At 28.5% G+C, this 22,284-nt stretch overlaps 3 protein-coding genes across 6 annotated transcripts; 1 reads left to right on the top strand and 2 right to left on the bottom strand.

Moving 5' to 3' along the window:
- Positions 1 to 366: 366 nt before the first annotated feature.
- Positions 367 to 2,393, bottom strand: LOC111301951 (basic leucine zipper 6-like). Its single transcript, XM_022897917.2, has 4 exons — positions 1,702 to 2,393; positions 1,441 to 1,531; positions 1,193 to 1,319; positions 367 to 1,045 (listed from the first exon to the last, which is right to left on the bottom strand). Exons 1-4 carry the CDS (start codon positions 2,268 to 2,270, stop codon positions 861 to 863), a joined length of 972 nt encoding a protein of 323 aa, XP_022753652.2. The 5' UTR covers positions 2,271 to 2,393; the 3' UTR covers positions 367 to 860.
- A 10,972-nt stretch (positions 2,394 to 13,365) lies between these two features.
- On the bottom strand, positions 13,366 to 17,890 carry LOC111301703 (homogentisate 1,2-dioxygenase). 4 transcript variants are annotated; one of them, XM_022897574.2, is made up of 9 exons: positions 17,498 to 17,890; positions 17,154 to 17,384; positions 16,025 to 16,104; positions 15,447 to 15,614; positions 15,135 to 15,310; positions 14,834 to 14,903; positions 14,561 to 14,715; positions 14,157 to 14,240; positions 13,366 to 13,800 (listed from the first exon to the last, which is right to left on the bottom strand). In XM_022897574.2, exons 1-9 carry the CDS (start codon positions 17,731 to 17,733, stop codon positions 13,555 to 13,557), a joined length of 1,446 nt encoding a protein of 481 aa, XP_022753309.1. In that variant the 5' UTR covers positions 17,734 to 17,890; the 3' UTR covers positions 13,366 to 13,554. The 4 variants fall into 4 exon arrangements, with proteins under 4 accessions (XP_022753309.1, XP_022753310.1, XP_022753312.1 ...); XM_022897575.2 differs by having other exon boundaries at positions 14,561 to 14,688; positions 17,498 to 17,838; XM_022897577.2 differs by lacking the exon at positions 17,154 to 17,384 and having other exon boundaries at positions 17,498 to 17,835.
- A 1,146-nt stretch (positions 17,891 to 19,036) lies between these two features.
- Positions 19,037 to 22,002, top strand: LOC111301704 (ras-related protein RABA1f-like). Its single transcript, XM_022897578.2, has 2 exons — positions 19,037 to 19,418; positions 21,205 to 22,002. The coding sequence occupies exons 1-2, from the start codon at positions 19,198 to 19,200 to the stop codon at positions 21,635 to 21,637; spliced, it is 654 nt and encodes a 217-aa protein (XP_022753313.1). The 5' UTR covers positions 19,037 to 19,197; the 3' UTR covers positions 21,638 to 22,002.
- The last annotated feature ends 282 nt before the right edge of the window (positions 22,003 to 22,284 follow it).

Below are 22,284 nucleotides of genomic sequence, written 5' to 3'. Positions count from 1 at the left end.
ATTTTAATATCTTTTGACAAAAAATCTAGAAGATTTTTTTCAATAAAATTTACAATTTTGATTGATAAAAAAATTTTCATGAGTCCCATTCAGTCATTTGTCAATTTTTTTATCAAAATTCTTCAGATGATTAAATTCAGAGTAACAAATATGATAATATGGACAAGAGAAGTGCTTAAGGAAAAGGACTAATCAAGCCAATCATAAGTGGTCAAGATGGGTTAAAAAATAAAACAAAGCAAAATACAATGACACATTGTGTTTGTAGAGTAGATCATCCTTTAATATTTCTAAACAAATTCATAAATATAAAAAATATAAAAATCGGGAAAAATATTTAAAAAAATAAAAAGAAGAGAAAAAAGTAACCAATAATCAATTTTTTTCTTATTTTGGCAAACAATTAGACATTAACCACCAGTTGTCTCTGACAAAACTAACTCTTTTTATCCATCCAAAACACAACCCCACACCTTCAAATCCCCACCATGTTTTGCCTCCCAATTAATTGCAATTAAAAAAAAAACATTTTCATCATCATTGAAAGAGGAAGACCAATTCCCCCACCCCCGTTAAAAAAAATTGAACTCCCACACAACAATGTTACAGTAACTTATCAAATTTTTCTTAAAAAAATAGAATTAAATTCCCCCTTCAAATTTTTGTTCAAGGACCCTACACTATAGAGAAAGACAGCAATTGGGAAACACATCACGTGAAAAACTAAGCCCAACCCCCCCCCCCCCATTGTTTGATAGCCTCTTTGTAGTTTTTTTCTTTTTTTTTTTTTACCTTTCATTTTGCACCACAGCTTCACACTGTCTTCTCTTTCTTTGATCTCTAGCTCTCTCTTTCTCTGATCAATTTATAAGTTGTTCTTCGCTCTGTGGCAGCGATGGCTGCGGCTGCTGTTGTTGTTGCGGTGTTTCATGGTGGCTGTTGTTGTTGTTGTCGGAGGTGGTGGTGTTCATTTTCTTGAGGTTTTGTTGTTGTTGATACACTTGTCTTAGTCTCCCAATTTCCTTCTTCAATGCTTCTTGATGAGCTGATTAAAGGTTTTAAAACATTTTAATAAAAGATTGTTACTTAATTTTTAAAAAAAAATTACTGCTTCCATGTTTCATTTTTTATAATTAGACACAAACAATAGAAATTAAAACAATTAATTAATAATTAAAGAAGGAAGTCCTACCATCTTTGAAAATCTTGTCTTGAGCCAAAGCAGCAATCCTTTGCTTTAAAGCACTATTGTCAACATTGAGAATCAGTCTTTGACGATCCAAGAATGCAACCCTTGGTGATAATGCTGATACTTCAGTCTTCATTTTGCATCAAATTAAGAAAACAAATTTAAAGAAAAAAATCATAAAAAATTATTTCATGTAGTAATAAAATCAAAGTTAAATAATCAATATATAACTTTGTTATATATGTTTGTACCTGTAACGTTGTTACGCTCCTTTCAAGTTCTGAAATATATTGCAGCTTTCTCACTCTTGATCTTTGCGCTGATTGCCGGTTTGCTAGAATTCTGATTATCACCCAAAATAAATTAGTAATTAATTGTTTGGATAACATGATTAAATAGTTGTTTATGCATGCAAATTGATCAATGCAGGCTTTAAATTACTGAAAATGTTTTAGATTTTTTATTACAATATTAGATTATTGTTTTTGATGTTGTTCTTAAACTGTTTTTACCTCTTAACCCTCTTTGGATCAATGATGGGATCGCCATTGGTGGTTGGTGGAGCTTGTGCAGATTGTGTTTCAGGTTTGCATGAGCTCTCCACCTCTCCTGGTTCATTCTTGGGTTGTTGCAGATCCAAGGATGGAAATGGCTTCTCATTATTGTTGCTATTTTGATCGGACGTCGGCGTTGAGGGATTCGATGAAGATACCGTTGGAGCCGTCTCCGCGGTCATGGCGACATCATCCGAGAACATGGACATGAGCTGCTCATCATCCAGGCGATCAAACACATTTGTTTCCCTCATCATGGCATTGGAGTCCCTACATTCTTCCGCCAACGGTTGCTCAAAGAAGGCTATGGAGTCGCTGATGGAACGGCGGTGAGCACCACGACGGGCGGTCGAGAAGTCGAGGAACTCGTCCACCCACGATGGCTGGTGGTTAGAACCATTCATGGTGGTGGTGGTGGTGGTGGTAGTAGTGGTGGGAACGAAGGTTGCCATTGTGGGCATTCTTTGATGAGGAAACGAAGGCCAATTTTGGGTCATGTTGGGTATTTTGGGAGGTAATTGTGCCATTCTAAGCTAATGTCACCAAAACCGCACTCGATATAAAGAAGAGAAAATTAGATATACGTGTATGTGTAAACACGCGCGAACATGAAAAACAAAGCTAATCTTAATCAACAAACTAACCAACTAACTATAAAACCAAACACAAAACAAGATGTTGCAAAAATCTTTGTATTGCTCCTAAAAAAACTTGAAAGGGTGACACTAAAAGAGAAAGCTACCCATTACAAACATCATATCACAGTCTTTAAGGAAATGATTTACCCTTTTTTCAATGGGATTTTATTCTTACTGTTTTATATATCTATAATAATAGTTTTTACCTTTTTTTCCTTTCTTTATTTTAATCACCCTCCCCAGAGGTTTTGAAAGAGAAGGGGGGGGGTCACATGGGAGGAGATTAGGGACAGCTAGCAACAGCTGGGGTTGGAGACTGAGGGAGAGAAGGGGGAGGGTTTTCTTCCACTGGGAATGTGGCAGTGTGAGTTTAATAGGTGGAGGAATCAGCACCACCACGTGCCGATGTGACCCCTCTCCTTGTCATCAACTATATATTTTTTACATAAACTTTATCTAATCTTTCCAACATGTGGTATATGCATCTGTGATTTGTGTATTATATGCATTGTTTAAAAAATTGGGATGAACCCTACCCATCCACAAGTTCTTTTGTATTGATTTTCATTGGTTATTTTTAAACAAGAAAATTAATTTTTTTTTGTTAGAAGAAGGTTTCAATTCGAAAATAGATAAAAAAATTATAAGTATAAAAAATAATTATATGAATCAATTAAGTTAAATTTTAAATTAAAAAAATTCATAAAAGCTAACAATATAAAAAAGAATTAAAAGGGTTTTTAAGTAAAAGATTATTAATTATTCCATTTATCTCTTCACATGTAAATGCATGCACCTATAAATCAATATGTGGCAACTTGGGTACAGGTTATTTTGTTGAAATGGGGAAGAAAATCTAATGGGAGAATATAAAGATATAACATATAGTGTTGTTTATAGTGGGAAAATGTAGGATTTTGGGGTATGGATGAGCTGTGAAAGAAAGGTAACTTGTAAGAATCATGCCCTTCCCCTTCCCATGTGAACTGTTTGCAAGAGCCCACCCATTTCCTTGCTTTGCCCCGAAATCTGACTCACATGGAGGGTAATGTGACCCTTTATTTTTTTTTCCATCTCTCTTTCTCTCTCTCTTTCTCAAGTTTCTTTGTACCTTCCATCATACATGGTGGCATTTATGTTGGTTTTTTCTAATAAAAAAGAATTAACAGACACTAATCATGATTAGTTGAAAAATTTAGCAATAGGCATGCTCGGTACCACTCTGTCAAGTAAAAGTTTGTCTATAATTATTTGTACTTGTAAATTCACCAACTTGACCACTTTGATCTCATTAATTAAGTACATAATCATACTTTCTTTTTTATTAGCAATTAAAATTGTAACTCAAAGATAGGACCCAGCTGGCTTCTCTCAGATGCTACATACTGTTGCAAGATTTAAGTTAAACGCACCTTCTAACATTATTGCAACTAGAGAATTAACTAGAAGGCTTGATTGATTTTTTAATATGGTAAGGGGCGTTTTTAGATTTTACTTGAACTTATTTTTTTTAAATGATCCTAAAAGTACATTATTTCATATACATTGTTTGTAGAGATAAAAAATAAGTAAGTTAGATTAGGTTTGAGTTAAATTATTTCGAATCAGATTATTTTATATTCGAATCAAATCAATTTTTAATAAAAAAATCAAATCATTTCATATTTAAAATATTTTAGATTTTGATAAATTTGGATATAAATCGTTTCAATTTTGGAATGTCTTTAGTAACCTTTTAATTTTAGGTAAAATGGAAAAAAAAAAATAACTTAGGAGAAGAATTATTTTAACAGCAAAAATCAGTCAATATTGTCATGTTTTAATCTAGGCATAAGGAAAAATTGGCATCATTGTCAAACCTTTTAACCCATCGTATATAAGTTTAAAAAAGCACACACACACAAAGAAAAAAAAAAGGAGTAACTTAGAGAGGACTTTACAGGCAAAAAAACAGTCATTGTCACGTTCAAAGGCAGGAAAAAAATGGCATCATTGTCAAGCTTTTCTAAGCAATCATGTAGTATAAACAAAAACCAATATTCCTTGCATTGATAAAAATGGATTTGCATGTGCAAATCAAACCATGACTAACACAAATAACAGAAATGATGGGATCCTAAAAATTCTTCATGTGCCGTACAGAAAAGGAAGGCAGAGGGAAAGAGAAACGACTGGTGAAATTGGATGCAAAGAAAGCATTATTGCACGTGGAAGGAGGAAAATGAGGGCCTACCTGTTCCTTTCAGATCATAATAAAAAAAACCCCAAAAAGAATACGCGTATCCACGTTACCATAAAGAAAAGAAAAAAGAAAAAGGAAAAGTTAGAGGTGGTGACCACTTTTGTACAGTTACAATTACTTCCATTCGCAGTTGCAGTCTAGCCTTGTGATTTTATACCTTTTATATTCTTCCAGTTTTTTTTTTTTTTCCAACTTTTTCATTGCAGGGCATGCAAGCTAGGGATTGATAGATCACGACATGTCATCGGTAAAGTTTGAATCAAAAACAGTTATGATCGGATTGACGGTCTTATCAATAGAGTCAATTTATAATTGTTAAAATTCGAATCGACAAACAATTATATTGGATTGACGATTTTATCAATTGAATTAATTTGTGAATAATAAAATTCGTATCCAAAAACAATTATGTTGGGGCTGATGATTTTATCAGTTGAATCAATTTGTGATTGGTATAGGTATGCAATTTTTTTTGACACGTTATCAGTAAAGTTTGGATCTAAATACAGTTATATTATTTTATTATATTTTAAATTACCATACGTAACTATTTTATTTCTGGGATGGGCCATATCGGCCTTCCAACCTTTTCTGCTATTTAAGGATATATTTGACTGACTAAAGATAAATTCATTTTTATTTTGGTCCCTCAACTTTTGGACTTTGGCTTCATCTATGACTTGAAGGACCCTACATACTAAAAAATCATTGGCCAGAGTGCAGGCCAAGGAAGCAACCTGGAGCTGGACTTATAGACTTAGTTTTGAAATGAACTTCTCTATGACAGAAACCCAAAAATTTTCAAAGATTTTGACTAAGTCAATACTCAATAACATTGTAGCACTAGTTCAAACTTAGAAATTAGGTAAAAACCTTAAGCAATACTATATTAGGACTTGGCCAGTTAGATCGTAGATAGGTATAGAATCAAGGGTTGTTCGAGTTCTTTGAACAATGGAAATATCAAGTCATTCTTCTTGGAAAAGAATTTATTGAAGTTGGTGATATATGTTTGTCTTACATGGATTAGGTCATGAGGTCAGATACAAGTATGTGTCCAACATAACTACGTTATATTTTTATATATTTTTAAATTAATTTTGTTAAAAGAAAACTTTAAATTCCAATGCCATATAGGGGCAAAGATTTTTTGGCAAAAGTTATGTCCTAATTGAAGGCATAGTTCATAATTTACATGGAAAAAGGTTTCTCTTATTCTTCTATTTTTGGTAGGCAAAGCTTTGAAGAGGATAGATGAAGGCTTTTGTAAGAGTTGAGGCTCAAACCCAACACTTCAACTCCTATGAGAGTGGTTGAAGTGAACCATTGGGACCAACTAGCCCCGAATTCTAGGAGATGGGTTTTACACCTGCAAGTGCTACTATTTAATTTCTGCATCTTTCTTAAAGTAATAGAAACCTCAAAAGAAATTAGCTGTTTCCTTTTACTGTTTGCAATGAATTACACAGCATTTTTTGGTGGATGTAATAGAAACAAAGAGATACTTTCGAGATATTTTGTCAATGTATCTCGTAAATATGAATTTAGATATATATATATATATTAGTTTTTAATACATGTGTGACATATGTATAATTCTTATCTTTAAAAATTCATTTTATAAAATTTTTTGAGACTATGATAATAATAATAAATATTAATAATTTAATTTTGATTTTGGTATAATATAAGTAAATTTTGATAACTTTTGATATAGTTTTAATTTTCATAATTTTTGATAAAATTTCGATAACATTCGATACAATTTTAGTAACATTCAATATTAGTTTGGTAATTTATGATGTAATTTTGGTAATCATTGATAAAATTTTGGTATTTCTTAATATAATTTTAGTAAATAACCTTCTAATAACTTATGATTTATATTTAGTAATCATTGATAAAATTTGTGTTATCAAATATTTAATAATGGATTCCCGTAAAAAAATGTGAGTTCAATTCTAATATAAGATAATTTTTTTTATATAATAACATTGTTATTTCCTTCAAATTTAAAATTTTTTCAATAAATTTTTTATTGAATCGGCTCATAATAAGTTTATTCTACTCTCTCAAGATGAAATTTCTAACTTAGTTTATGTTAGTAACCAAAGTTTAATTCTTAACAACTTTAAGTATATAAAAAAAATTTATCAATGATTGACAATTAAATTATCATTAATTTACTATTATATTATCAACGATTTACTATTAAATTATCAGTTATATACAACTAAATTATTAATGATTTAGTACTAAATTAGCATTGATTTACTACTAATTTATTAGTGATTTATTATTAAATTATGAATGATTTACTACTAAATTATTGATAATTTACTACTATATTATTAATGATTTATTATAAAGTTAAAACAAATTTACTATTAATTTATCGATGATTTACTACAAAGTTATCACTGATTAACTAATTTACTACTAAATTGTCATAGATTTACAACTAAGTTATTAGTGATTTAACATTAAGTTATCAATAATTTATATCCAAATTATCAATTATTCACTATTATGTTATTATGCATTTACTATTATGTTATTATTAATTTACTACTTAGTTTTCAATTATTTACTAAAAAATCATTTTAGATTTGTTACTAAATTAAGCATGATTCATTATAAAGTTACCACTAATTTATATTAAATTATCCATAATTTACTATTAAGTTAATTAACTATTAAGTTATTAATGATTAACTACTACTAAGTTATATTAATTTACTTTTAAATTTCTAATAATTAACTATTAAATTATCGTTGATTTACTATTAAGTTATTTATGATTTACTACTAAGTTTATCAATTAATTACTAATAAAGTAAAAATAATTTACTATTAAGTTATCATTGATTTAGTATTAAATTATCAATGATTAACTACTAAAGTATCACTTGTTTTTTATTTACCTATCATTTATTTGCTAATATATTATTATCCATTTATAACTATGAAACATAAAATTTTAAAAATCTACTAATAATATATGAGATAATCTTTTTTTATATAACATTATTGTTTTATTCAATTTTTAAAAAATTTTTTGCTATTTTTTTATTGAATAGGTTAATGATAGATTTACCTTAGTCCTCAAAGTAAAAGTTTTGACTTCACCTCTGTTAATAACCAAGGTTCAATCCTTAGCAATTTAAGTATAAAAAAAGTTATTAATAATTGACAATTAAGTTATCAGTTATTTATTATTAAGTTATCAATAATTTATTGCTAAATTATTAATAATTTACTTCTAATTTATGAATGATTTGCCATTAAATTATGAATGACTTATCATTAAGTTACAAATAATTTCTATTAAATTGTTGATGATTTACCACTAAATTAGTGATTAATTAATTTACTATTAAATTATCATTGATTTATAATTAAGTTATTAATAATTTACTATTATGTTATTAGTGATTTACTGCTAACTTATTAATTTACTATTAAATTATTAATGATTTACTATTATATTTTTATATATTTACTATTATGTTATTATTATTTACTATTTTTTATTATTTACTACAAAATATTACCGATTTATTACTAAATTATCTATAATTCGTTACTAAGTTATTACATATTTATATTAAATTATGTACAATTTATTATTAAGTTATCACTAATTAACTATTATGTTATCGATGATTTACTATTAAGTTATACTGATTTACTTTTAAGTTTTCAATGATTACCTATTAAATTATCAATTATTTAGTATTAATTTATTATTTGTTTATTATTAAGCTATTTATAATTTACTATTGTCAATTAATTACTATTAAATTATTACTAATTTACTATTAAGTTATCATTGATTTATTTGCTCAGTTATCAATAATTAACTATTAAGTTATCACTTTTGTTTTGTTAAGTTATCTTTGATTTAATATTATGTTATTATGCATTACAATTATATTATAATTGATTTAGTATTAAGGTTTTATGCATATATTATTATATTATTACTTATTTATTAGAAAGTTATCAATTTTACTATTAAATTATCATTCATTTACTATTAAGTTATTACTAATTTACTATTAACTTATCGATAATTACTACTAAGTTATATCATTATATTTTTTTCAATGATTAGTTACTGAGTTATTAATTATTTACTAATATGTTATCATTTATTTATATATATCCAAAAAGAAAGTAATCACAATTTATGCTAGATGATATAATTTTTAAGGTAAAAAAAAAAGTTCAAATTTACATGACTTGAAAAATATGAGTAAATGCTCAAAATTTACTATTTGTAATTTAACATATAATGATAAGGTAAAATCATAGTTTTTTATACCAATGTAAGTATTAAAACTAAATTCAATAAATATATAAAATATATTAAGTCAATATTTCTAAAATATTTTTCACATTTTTTAGTTCATGGTAAAATAATACATATTAATATAAGTTTTATTGATGATTTGATTGAATTATTAGTGTATTTGTTTTCATATATGTTAGTGAAGTAAATTGCTTATAAAAGATTGAAAATTTCGAAGTATTCTATCATCAATAGAAGTAATAAACTTGGTTTTATGTTTTAAGTCTTAAGTATATAAATTTGGATAAAAAATTTGTTATATATATAATAAAAGTAATGAAAATGAATTTACTAAATAAAATTTATAAAAATTAAACAAACGACAATTTCAAAAATATTAAATTCACAATAACATCTTCTCATTCTCTATAAAAAATTTCTTTTGCTAAACAACAAGATGATATATTTTTAATTGTTATTTCATTCTTATTACATTATTTAAAATTAATGTTTTAATATTTTGATGCCAATCAACTTCTCCGTTTAGAAAGATTAAAGAATATTTCACATTCTCCATAAAAAATTTCTCCTACTAAATAAAAGATAGTATATTTTTAATTGTTACTTTATTCTTACGATAATTCAAAACGACTTTTTTGATATTTTGGTGTCAATCAAATTCTTCATTTGAAAAGAGTAAAGAATATTATAAGGGATCATAACAACGTAAATAATATTTAACTCTACGTTGTCTTTATGAATAAGTTTAAACTATGATATGTTCTCTTTCAAATGAAATATTTGAATTCTTTTTCTCAATCCATATAAATAGCAATTTGATTAACAAATAAATTATTATAAACTTGTTGATCTAGATTAATATTTCTACAATATGAATTTCAAAATCCTTAAAAAAGAAATATTTTTTAATCTCTACAAAACTTACATATAAGGATTTTTTTTAATTATTATTAATATTTTTATCACTTTTACACTTAAAATTTTATTGTATTGTGTCTATTTTGAAATTCATTACTAGTGTCGTAAAAATATTACTAAAATAACTTGGATTAATTAACTCATATTTAAAACAATTTAAAATTCAAATTGAGTATAAATAAAATTTTTACTCATTTTAAATTTTAATTTAATTAAAAATAATATGTTATACATAATTATAAAAATGAACTAACTTAAACTCAATTTCAATTGATTTTAAAAAGTTAATAACTTAGTAGTTATTTAAAACCTGAAATGATAGAACATAATCAAAATTCGAATTAAAATAATAATCCAATCAAAATCAAATATTAGTTATTAATCTTCTGTAATAATTTAAAAATTTTTTATTGAAGCTTTTTTTCATTCATATTCAATATTTTATTTTCATTGTCTTTGTGGTTAAATTAATTAATTAATTTTAAAAGTATTTATAAAGTGAAATTGCAATTATAAGTAATTAAGAATAATTTTTTTTATTTGAATTTAAGACAATTTGAATCTAGCTTTTTAAACAAAGAGAAACATGCATCAATTTTTGAGTCAAATTTACTCAAGTGCATAAGTAAATAATTGAGTATATTATTTATAAAATTAGATGATAAAACTTGACTCAACCTAATTATTCACTGCTTGTAAATTTAAAATTCAACTTAAAATTATAAAAAATCAAAATTCAAAATGATTGAAATATTAAATGCACAATTAATAAAGATTTATCATATGAATTTTGATAATGAATACTTTTAAATTACTTTTAAGTTTAGTTAAATTATAATTTATAAATTTATTTTAGATATAAAATGATAATTAATTTGATGAATTTCAATTCTTTTGAACAATTATTACTTAATATAGCAACTTTAAAATTTTTGATACAATAGTGAATATTTTTCAACTAATATAAAAGAGAAAATAAATTAGTATACAATGTTTTTTCAAATAAAAGAGTTTCATATTAGTTTTTTAAAAAATTTAAAATCCATACATTTGTATATTTTCATTGAAATATCATATAACACTAACCTTCTTTGTTGTATTAAGAAAATAAAGTTATGCATAACTAATTAATTTTTTGTCTCATTTTTTTGCTTAGAATAATTTTTCGTTAATGCTTCCATCAATTGAATGCAATTATATGTTCTATCAATTGAAAACTTAATTTTTTTTTTATTTAAAAAATTTTATTGTACATAAATTTTTATTAAATAACAATATTAACATACATAATTTTAAAATATAAAATAAATTAAATTAAATTCCTTACCTTAGAAATTATCATGCTTTCTTAAGAAAATTTCAATTTTGAGAATAACAAATTTGTTATGCAATACCTATACAATTTATAATGATTTCATTTTCACCATTAACAATGTAAACTTTCATAAATAAATGTAATTTTGACATAAACATATTTAAAAGATAGTTTCGATAAATTTTGTCACACTTTTAAAACAATTGCAAAAACTAATTAATTTTACTTCACCTTATAGTTTTTTACTTACAATAATTCACGTTAGGTCATTTGATTATATGGATGACAAAAAAAGTGAGTAATTCAATATAATTGCGAAAGATTAAATAATTTTAAAATATAAATTAATCATATATATACATGCATATTAAGACAAAATTTGAGAAAAAACTAAATCAATTAATATTTCGATGCAAATGAACAATTCTAATGACAATTTGACAGGACCCAATCTTGATCTACTGATAGTTTTGTCACCTCCTGAATCATCTAATCCATAAGTGGAAAGTGCAGTTAAAACGTTAAATAAATCACATGTGTTAATTGTTGGTGAACGTGATGCAATTAATTTACATTTGATTTGATATTAGTTTTTGTTTATGATAATAACAATTATTAAATTTTAGAGGAAAACAATACAAAACAAAAATTAATTATATAGGTCAAATTAAACTGTAAGAATGATATGTTAAAAAATTATTTTAAAGGATTAAAAAAATTTAATTATGTTATCAATAATTAAATGATCAGCTCTTAAAACATATAACTAATAAAAATCATTAATATACATATATAGATAATACATTAAAACAAAAATTGAAAAGCATAAAATAGAAAAAAAAAATACCCCAATGACTTAATTATGATTATCTTTAATGAATTTATTTATCAATATAAACTACATATATAATTATTTTTACAACAACTAAATAAACAAACTCTATATAAGTATTTTACTCCTATGCATACTAAGCTATAATCTTATTCCATTTGTATTTTTGTTTGATATAAAAAATCATTATACTTATATAAAAAAATCTAATAATAAAAAGATCATTTAAATTAAAATTTATAAAAAAAAAATACTAATGATATTTTAATCGATAACTTTTAATATTTTTAAATTAAAATTTCATTAAAAGTATTTTAGTCAATCATTTTTAATATTTTTTTTACTCTAATTATAAAAAAAAAAGTTTAATAATAAAAAGTTTATTTAAATTAAAATTTATAAAAATATTTATTAAAAATATTTTAGTCAATCATTTTTAACTCTTTTAAAATTAAAATTTTAAAATTTTAAATAGTTTAATTTTGCATAAAATCTTTTTAATTTTAATTGATTTAAATTAAACTTAAATAAATTAATAAATATTATATATTTATAGATAAATTTATTAATTTAAAAATTTATAAAAATATTTAGATCGATTATTATTAATACTTTTGAAGTTCATATTTTAATACATAAATAATATATATATTTATATCATAATGTTTCCTCACAATATCCTATGTAATAATAGCTTTTTATAGAATCCGATGTAAAATTGGAGTATTTCCAAAACTAATCGTATGGCTTGTAACGCTGGTCTCATCTATCTCAGAAATTGACAACGAAATAACAAATTCATCTGAGTAAGAACAAGTTGAAAACTATCACAAGAAAACAAAAGCATATAAAAATCAATTTTGGATCATCTTTTCTCAGCCAGGATTTATGAAAAATTAAATTAAAATTTTTTTTTCAGTGCAATGTGTTGGTCCACTTGTTTGTACTGTCTTTTTCATTGATTTTTGGATGATAGCTCTGGTCAGGTTGTTTATTATATCAAACCTGCAAAGCTATCAACCACACCTTTATCAATAGATTTATAACCCAGAAAATACAAAACCATTAATGATTTACAGCAAACTAAAAAAATCCCCACAAGAAGAAGAATGATTACTGGGGAATTCTCGAAAGAAAGGAAATTTATTCACAGTAAAAAAGGGATAAAAACATTAACCGGTGCTCTTTTCCATCATTCTAAAACTAGGACTGTGTATTCCCTGAGACAATTGAAATCCTCCTTGTTTACAGATGAAAATATGTTCTGTTACAAGAGATGCCAATGTCATTGATTCTCAGTATCCGGCATGCACGATCCTGCACTTGCACACAGCTTACAAGAGAGAGGACGATTCAAGACAGTGATCAAATGTGTATATATACGTGTATTTCTTCATATACAGTAGCAAACACAGTTTGTACATTCATATATTGATTTTGAGCCAAGACAAACATACCACATAAGCCGATATGCCTTCTACTTATTATGTTTCACACTTGGTAGTCAACTAGATAAGAGCCCGAGGCGAAGGTTAACAATTCAAGACCAAATCAACCATGGTGGCTTTGACACTCATTCTCCTTGAGTTCATTCTGCAAATCAGTGCTTTTACAATTTGTTTTTTCACATGAAAAATGGGATTTCAGTCCTATCCAACACTGGTAATAATCTCGATCCCTGAAGGGGGAATCGAGAGCCCAAGGACAGGTTCTAGGCATTAAACATGATTCAAACATAAAGGCCATGGTATCAGTGATCTTCTGGGGTCCAGCCTCATTTCCACGTGCAATTGTAGCCTACAACTCAGAAGAGTTATCAAAACAGACAGGTAATCCAAAAGTAGGCAGTTCGAAGAATAGAGGACTAGAGGGGCTTGTCAACCAATTAACAAGCAAGGAATTGTATGTTCTTGAAAAGAAAATTTAGGAACATCTTTTGAAAGTAAAAATCTAATAAAAAGTAGCCCAAATAAAATTAGCTTTCTGTATTCATAGCCCGGATGCCCTATCCATTCCAACAACGTTATTTTTGCAAAATTTCATGGTAACACAATTCAATTTTTTCTGGCCACTCGACTTATTATAAAACCAAAGAACAAAAAGGCATAAAGGAAAAAAACTTGCAATCTTGAAGTTGTGCTCTAGATGTTTACCTCGTATGTTTTGGTATCAGGACCATGAGGAGTCATGCAGCTGTGAAGGCTAGCACCACCAGGCAGAAACCCATCAGCTTTTGCCTGAAACCAATACATCATACAAAATTTTAAATTAGAAGAATTAAAGTCTTGCCAGGCTTGAGCAAGAGCTACTTCTGAGTATGCAGATGTGCCATGCAATCCCGTACAACCACTGTTCCACTACAAATAATAAGACACAACAGTTGTATGAAAACTGCATTGCAAAAAATCGTACTTCTTAAAGACTTATCCATATTGTGTAGCCATTTAACCAGGGATATTCTCCATCTTAGCAAAGGGATAAAGAAAACAAGGTAGCTTATATAGTCAAACTATACCAACCAAGAGAAAAAAACAGCCAGAATATTATGGGAATTCACCTCATATCCACCATATATTAGTCCCATAAATTCACTCATGCAATTACGATGGTAATATGGAGGTCGGAATGTGTGTTCTGCGACCAACCATCGTGGAGGGAAAATGACAAAATCAAGCAATGCCACACCTGGTTTATCAGTTGGTGCTGTCAGAACTGCAAGACATCACTCAAATCAAGTTTAAATAATTAAATACAAACACAATCGAACAATAAAAACAATGTCTTTAGGGGAAAAGTGATACATGAAGACAGATTCCATGTACTAATATACCTGTATTTATTGATGGATCCCCATGATCAACTAAAACAGTATTGTAAGGGCAGAACTTGCTAAGGTCATACTGAAAGCAACAAAGATTTTGATTTAAATCAGATCACCCAAAATGTGTCATAATCAAATTCTTGTAGTTTTAACTATTTTTGTTTGAACTTTGAACTGTTATCTGATCAACTTAATACATGGAGAAACAAACTCAATACATGGAGAAACAAAAGGCTGTCTAATAAATGCCTCTATTTACAAACTATGTTGTCAAAATAAAGAAGATTAATACTATAGCCATTACACCCACCTTATATGGAACATAATTACCATGCCAGGCAACTACATTGAAAGGAGAAAAATCTTGTTGTGCGTTGAAAAGCTCTCCTCCAAACTTTTGTACAATAGTAAACCCTGGACGGGGGCCCTCCTCAAACCAGGCTGTGGGAACAAGGAAGTCCCTTGAAGCAGCAAGGCCATTAGCACCTACACAATATCAAAATCATACCCTATAGTCATATGCCAACATGATCAATAAAGTGGCTTATTCTTAATGATACAAGAACAACAAAATACTATGCTTATTCTCTCACAGGCCACATCTGAACAAGAGATTAGGTACCTATCGGACCAAGATCAGGTAGTTGAAAATGGGTACCAAAAACCTCAGCGACATAACCACGTGATGGGCCATCAGGCAAATCTACAACAAAGCGAAATCCTTGAGGTAAAACAGCAATTTCACCAGGAGAGACCTCCAATCTTCCACATTCAGTAGTGATCCATAGCCCTGTAATCAGAAATGCAGTTCTTAAATAAGCATATTCCCTTGTGTCAAAAAGAATTTAAGTTCACTAGTGTCATGTAATACTCGCTCATAAATGAATAAGAAAAAATAAAGAAAAACATATATTCTCATCACATGGCTAGACCTTAAACAATAGTGCCAGTTTTCTCAATAATACAAGTGTTCATAACCAAAATGAAATGCAAGCTACCAACAATGACTTATAAACTAACTATTTTTTGTTTAGGTTCAGAAATATAATGATGATAACTTTATAATCTTTTTATTTTAAAAAATAAAGCTACTCAAATTGAAAACCCAAAAAGGAGACAGACTCCACAAATGCAACATAATGCAATTAAAATTTGTTCCAAAGTGGCCAAGAATTCACAGATAAAAGGATTTTAACTTACTTCCTTGCTGGGGAACTACCAAAAAATCACCATCTGCATCGCAGAAGGCACAATTGTCCATTGATTTGTTGGCAGTGTACCTACATGTGTAGAAAATTTTATTGCCTCTTTAACTCACACATTTAAGCTAAACAATTGAGCATGACTCCAAGTCTACTAGCTAAGGATCAATGCAACAAAAAGTTGTTTTTGAATACCTTATATAGACAGATAGACAGAGAGTCATGATGGTGAAACTCATCTCCACCAAGCACATAAACAATTTGGCGGCAAGAAAACATACAACAGCAACAAACTAAACCTCATATCCTATAATTCTGGGGTTGGATGTATAAAAGGCCAAAAAAAGAATCATGTTAGGTCATAATTTTGAATCTTCTTATGCCACCCATTTCTATCAAAAGCAATTGTTTCATCTACTTCCATAATCCTCATATCATTTCTTATTACTTGCATCCACATCTTTGGCAGCAAGAAAACAAATCAAGTCAAAATATAGATGACAAATAAGTGCAACTCACGCTACTTCTGTTTTCCTAATGGAAAAGTTGCAATTCAGAGAAGTATTCTATTCCAATCTGCACAGTATTTATGAGCTGTGCCAAATTGCAAATTTTAAAACCTCAAGAACTTAAATTCCTCCAAAATCAAGTCTCCTAAGATCATCTTGCCAGGACTCCAAATGACATCTTGACAATGCCCCAAGCCTTACATCAGACATGATACTAAACACTTCAGTTTCTAAGTTATCTCCCCAAAACTGGTCAGCAAACAGTGCTAGAAGTAAAAATTATACTGTCCACTTCTTTTTCAGCATCTTTTTCCCCTTTTATATCAAAATCAACAGCAATATCATGCAACATTAAGATTTTTGAGATTCCTTATCAACCAAGTTTATAACTTAGAGAGAAAGGGTGGTGTCAGCCGAACAAATCTGGTGAAAGGTCACCCTATGATCGCTACAACAACAATATAAAACAAATACCAAACTTAATTTTCTAATAATTCTTCGACAACAGGTAAAATAATAAAGTAAATATTGTTGCTTATTGCAAAAAACACTGTTAAAAATTAGCAGCAAATGCCAGATTCATATAAGAAGTGAAATGACTACTAAAATACCAATTACATGTGAATAGCATATCCATGTCGAAGGAATGAGCTGCCAGCTCCACATATAGTGTATAAACCATCAATAAAATCTGTCGGCGAAGTGGGAATATCCACAGGCTTCCACCGGAGCTGAGTAGGGTTTGCAACCGTGTTGGACCGGTCAAATTCACTCACAAGCTTCTTATGAGTAGGTGAACGAGGCCGAAATGGCTCGTGAGTGACCGATGGTTTGATTCTATATAACCAACTATTCACGGAAAAAAAAATCAAATTCTTTTTTGAAAAACTTAGCTTTTATTTATATCACTAAAATAAATTATTTAAAATTTTGAAAAATTCAAAAAAAAAAGTTAACAGTACCTGCGTTGATTAAGCTTACGAGGAGAAGTAAAGGAAGTGCCGGAAATCTGCTCAGCATACAGTCCAAAAGGGCAAATAAGAGGACTGTTTTGGCCGCGTGGCAAAGCTCCGGCGATCGCCTCCGATGAGAAATGATTGCCGAATCCTGATTGGTAATCCATATCATCAGGAAAACCCCCCACCACCACCATCACCAAACCGTCGCCATCTCTCACCACTGCCGCTCGTTTCTCCATCTTTCTCGGGGCTTTTTTTTTTTTGAAAAAAAAATTCAAATCTTAAAAGAGAACACTAAACGAAGTAAGGGATTGAGATTAAGAGACGCTGACGTGATTGTTTCGTCTGTTGCAGAGACGTATAGAGCACTGCAACATTTTTAAATCAGGTAAATTTATCGTCACGATCGTGACGGTGGAGATAAGAACGTATGTTTGTCTTAGACCGTTGGTCCGTTGCCTCCCGCTTTGGTCCTATTTTTTTTTATTTTTACATGTTCATGATTAAATTTTGATAATTTAAAATATGCACAAATCGATAAAAAAATATATAAATTAATATAATTATTTTTAAAAAAAATTAATAAAAATTAAAAATATATTTTATATTTTTATACAAATTATAAAATAAAATTTAAATACATAAATTACCAATATTTAACAAAAAATAAATATATAGTTTTCAAATTTATTTATGATTCAAATTTAGTTTTTTTTTTTTTTAATGAAAGGTAGATTATTAGTTTATTACATGATTATGTGACTGTTTGTTTATTAATACACATGAAGTGATAATCCAATCAGGCTGGTAACCGTTTAAAAAAAAAATAAAAGAAAGAAAAAAATTATATAAAAAACAAAGTAACAGTATTTATTACAAACAAGGAAAGACAGCGAATTTTTTTTTTTAAATAAAAGAGAAGTTAATGATTCATGTACCCAACCCAACTATCAAAGTAGTAATTTTTTATTTGAGATAAATATCCTATTTTTTAAAGTTATTTTTTATAAAAATTATTATCTAATTATTATTAACTCACCAATAAAAATAAATAAATTTCTATCGTCAAAGTTTGATGCAGTTTTTTTATTTAAAATTTTTTTATATTTGATTATCATTTTAAATTTTAATTAATTAAGAGTCGAGTTGAATTTGATTTCATAAAAAAAAAAATTCTTTTCAACATATTTTTTTTATTTATAAGATTCAAAATTTAAATTTTATCTAAAAAAAATTAAATTTTTTATCATTTAAATCAATAAATATTGATTAAATACATTATTATTGAAGATAGATTTCAAATTGGAATATAGAAAAAAATAATTTTATATTTGATAATATTAAAATCAATTTTAAGATTAAAATTTTCAAATTCGAACTTTAATTATAAATTTTCAAAAAAATATAATTTATTTATCACTCACAACCTTTTATAGCTTTGTCTTTAAATTTGTTTACCACTCCTAAAATTTGAAAAACTCGCCTTTCCGTTAAATTGGCCCACTAACTCATAATTAGCCCGATCACCAAGTTCACTTGCCCGACCCGACTCTTATCCCCACTCAATCTAACCCCATTTCTCTTTCTCTTGTTCCAATTTCAAAATCTGTCTAATGCGACCGGTCTTTGCCATTCTATAAAATTTCTTCAAAAAATCAATTTTTTTTAGAATCCACTAAACGAACCCGACCGGGTGGCCCGAAATGGCGGCATATAGAGCGGACGACGACTACGATTACTTGTTCAAGGTGGTCTTGATCGGAGATTCGGGTGTTGGGAAATCGAATTTGTTGTCGAGATTTACGAGGAACGAGTTCAGCCTTGAATCCAAATCTACAATCGGAGTCGAATTTGCCACCCGAAGTATTCGGGTCGATGATAAGATCGTTAAGGCCCAGATTTGGGACACCGCTGGACAAGAAAGGTACATTTTTTAAACGTATTTTCTATTTTATATCGTCACTGTTATTTCTCACTTCTTTTTTTTTTTTGGTTTATATTAGTTCTAAGGGAGTTTTCGAATTTTGAGAGATTTGGAGAAGATGAGGTGTTTACATGGTTGGTACATTGGATTGGTAGAATGGTTTTTGGATTTTTGGATTTTTTGGGCTGTTTGGTTGCTGAAGAAATGTAGGAAATTATATTCAACTGGTTCTCATCTTCTCCTTTTTGTTTGTTTTGTTCTGTTTTTATAAGGGTTGTATTTGGATATTCGGGTAATTTTTGAAAATTTTGAAATTTGAGGAAAGGTGTTTTTTATACTAGTGTGTTGGATTGGTGAAATGGGTATTAAGAAGCTTGTTTTTGTTTTTTTCTTTTCTTGGATTGTTTGGTTGCTGAGAAAATATTGGAATAAGGTGCATTCAGAATTTTCTTTTTCTTTTTAATGTTGAAGCATGTGGACTTGGCTTTTAGTTAATTGGTGAAAAATATGTGTTCTTTTTTTGGAGTCATGTATTGATTTAAGCATGTTGAAAGACAATTTTCTTGATTAGCATGTTGCAAATTCGATTTGGTTTAGAAATCAGCATGTGTTAGTTAGTTTATATACAAAATTCCGCAGTTGGTTTACTAATGGATGAGCCTCAAAGACTACATAGCCTCAAAAACTACATATGGATCTAATTGATAAATGTTACAACTTGATCCATTGATGAAAAGATGGAATAAACCCACTTCTCCTAAAAGTCCTAGTTGAATCATCAAACTGTATCTATACACATGCTTAGAATTTAGGTTTATTGAAGAGGATATCATTTGTATATCCAATCTATGGATCATTGTATTTTTCCCATTGGTTTTCAAAGGATTTGTCTGTTATTTTCAGTTTTGATTGTTGTATTAATTCTATAAATTAACCTTGTTATAGTCTTAAAGTTCTTTATGTTATCCTGAAACTTAGGACATTGTTATAGTGTCTTTCCAGTTCTGATGAGTGTCCTATTATCTGTAAACTTTGATGCATGGACTTCTATGGAAAGCATCTGTACATGCCTTTAGAAGGCATGTCTTCGATGGTGCTCTAACTCTGTGTATCATGCATGAGGCTGGAAGAAGGGTTGTGTTGGATGAGTTGCATTAGAACTTTCTAGTTTTCTCAGTGTGATGTTTCTCTGGGGAAAAGATAACAGAGTGAGGTTCCACAATATCATATATTTTATAAATTAGAAATTTTAATTGTAAAAGCTTTAGATATATTTCATTTTCTGTATTGACATTACTAGTGCGTTTTCAAATTAAACAAAAACTGTGTTGAGAACCTGTAGAGCATGAAATGAAAATTCTGTGTTGTTTTTCCTTGAAATCAAGTGTTTTGGGTGCCTAAATTTCCAATAGGTTGTGCAACATTTAATTGTTTATTGCTTGGTCAATCACTTGGAACAGAACGTTTAATTGTCATGATACTTCTTTTTTGCTGATAATTGTTAAAGGAAATCATAAAATTGCTGTTTTTGCTGGTACTTCTTTGATGATGAGAAATCAATAGAAGATTATGATGTCAAGTTTTTCCAGTATAAGAAACTGATACTTTGGCATTAGAAGCATTAAAACAAGGCCCTGCTTTTGAGGTGTTGTTGGTGTAAAAATGAAATGTAGATGATTTTCTACCATCATTTTAGTTGTCAATGCCTAAACCACACTTACTCCTATAAATAGATGTGTTTTATAAGATTTTTGTGAGTTGATTTCTTGTTATATTCTTTTCAAAGATACCGGGCAATTACAAGTGCATACTACCGAGGAGCTGTTGGTGCATTGCTTGTCTATGATGTCACTCGACATGTCACATTTGAGAATGTTGAGAGATGGTTGAAGGAACTACGAGATCACACAGATTCCAATATTGTGATTATGCTTGTTGGTAACAAGGCGGACCTGCGACACTTGCGTGCTGTTTCTACTGAGGATGCTAAGGCCTTTGCTGAGAGAGAAAATACCTTCTTTATGGAGACATCTGCCCTCGAGTCCATGAATGTTGAGAATGCATTCACTGAAGTGCTCAGTCAAATATATCATGTGGTTAGTCGAAAAGCACTTGAAGTAGGGGATGATCCTGCAGCATTGCCCAAGGGACAAACCATCAATGTTGGAACCAAGGATGATGTTTCTGCCATCAAGAAAGTTGGCTGCTGTTCTGCTTAAACATTAGATGATTTTGGGTCTCCACATTTCCTGTATTTTTCATCTCGTTAAGCACAAGACCTTCCTCATTGTGTTATGGTCCTTGCGCTTCCCAAAAGTTGAGGTTGAAGTCAAAGAAAACGTAGCGATCCCATCCCAAAATTCCCTGTTTCATTTGATTTCGGTTCTTTTCCATGGTTCTTTTAGGTTACTTTTCTTCGTCGTGTAATGTTCCATTTCATAGGTTTGATAGTGTTTGTTGTATTTGATTGCTTTAGAATATAATACATAGTTTGTTCAGACAGATCTGGTTTTATATTTTTAAATGATTTTGATTACCTGTGGATGATAAATTTTGAATTAGCTATGATAATATGTTTCCTTCATAGGTGACTTTGAATTTATATGGAGTGAATGTTGTAATTATTATACAAATGGGAATGTCATTTACATGCTTGGGAGCTGACATTGTTGGGTATGAGGTTTTCTAAAGTGTTGGACATTACTTGTCTAAATCTTCTAGAACCAGAAAACTTTTAAGAGTTTAATTAGTATGTATGTTATCTGAGTTAATACTTAGTTCTCATTAAACTCATTATGATATGCAACATTAGTATATCTTAAATTTATATTAATTATAGATTATAGTTGAATTTATAATGAAGACT

This window comes from Durio zibethinus, chromosome 15, assembly GCF_047325235.1.
Source record: "Durio zibethinus cultivar Kanyao isolate XHJ-2024 chromosome 15, ASM4732523v1, whole genome shotgun sequence".
In the NCBI taxonomy this organism is placed as follows: domain Eukaryota; kingdom Viridiplantae; phylum Streptophyta; class Magnoliopsida; order Malvales; family Malvaceae; genus Durio; species Durio zibethinus.
Note: the sequence above shows the minus strand (reverse complement) of the source record. Positions and strands in the feature narration are given on the sequence as shown.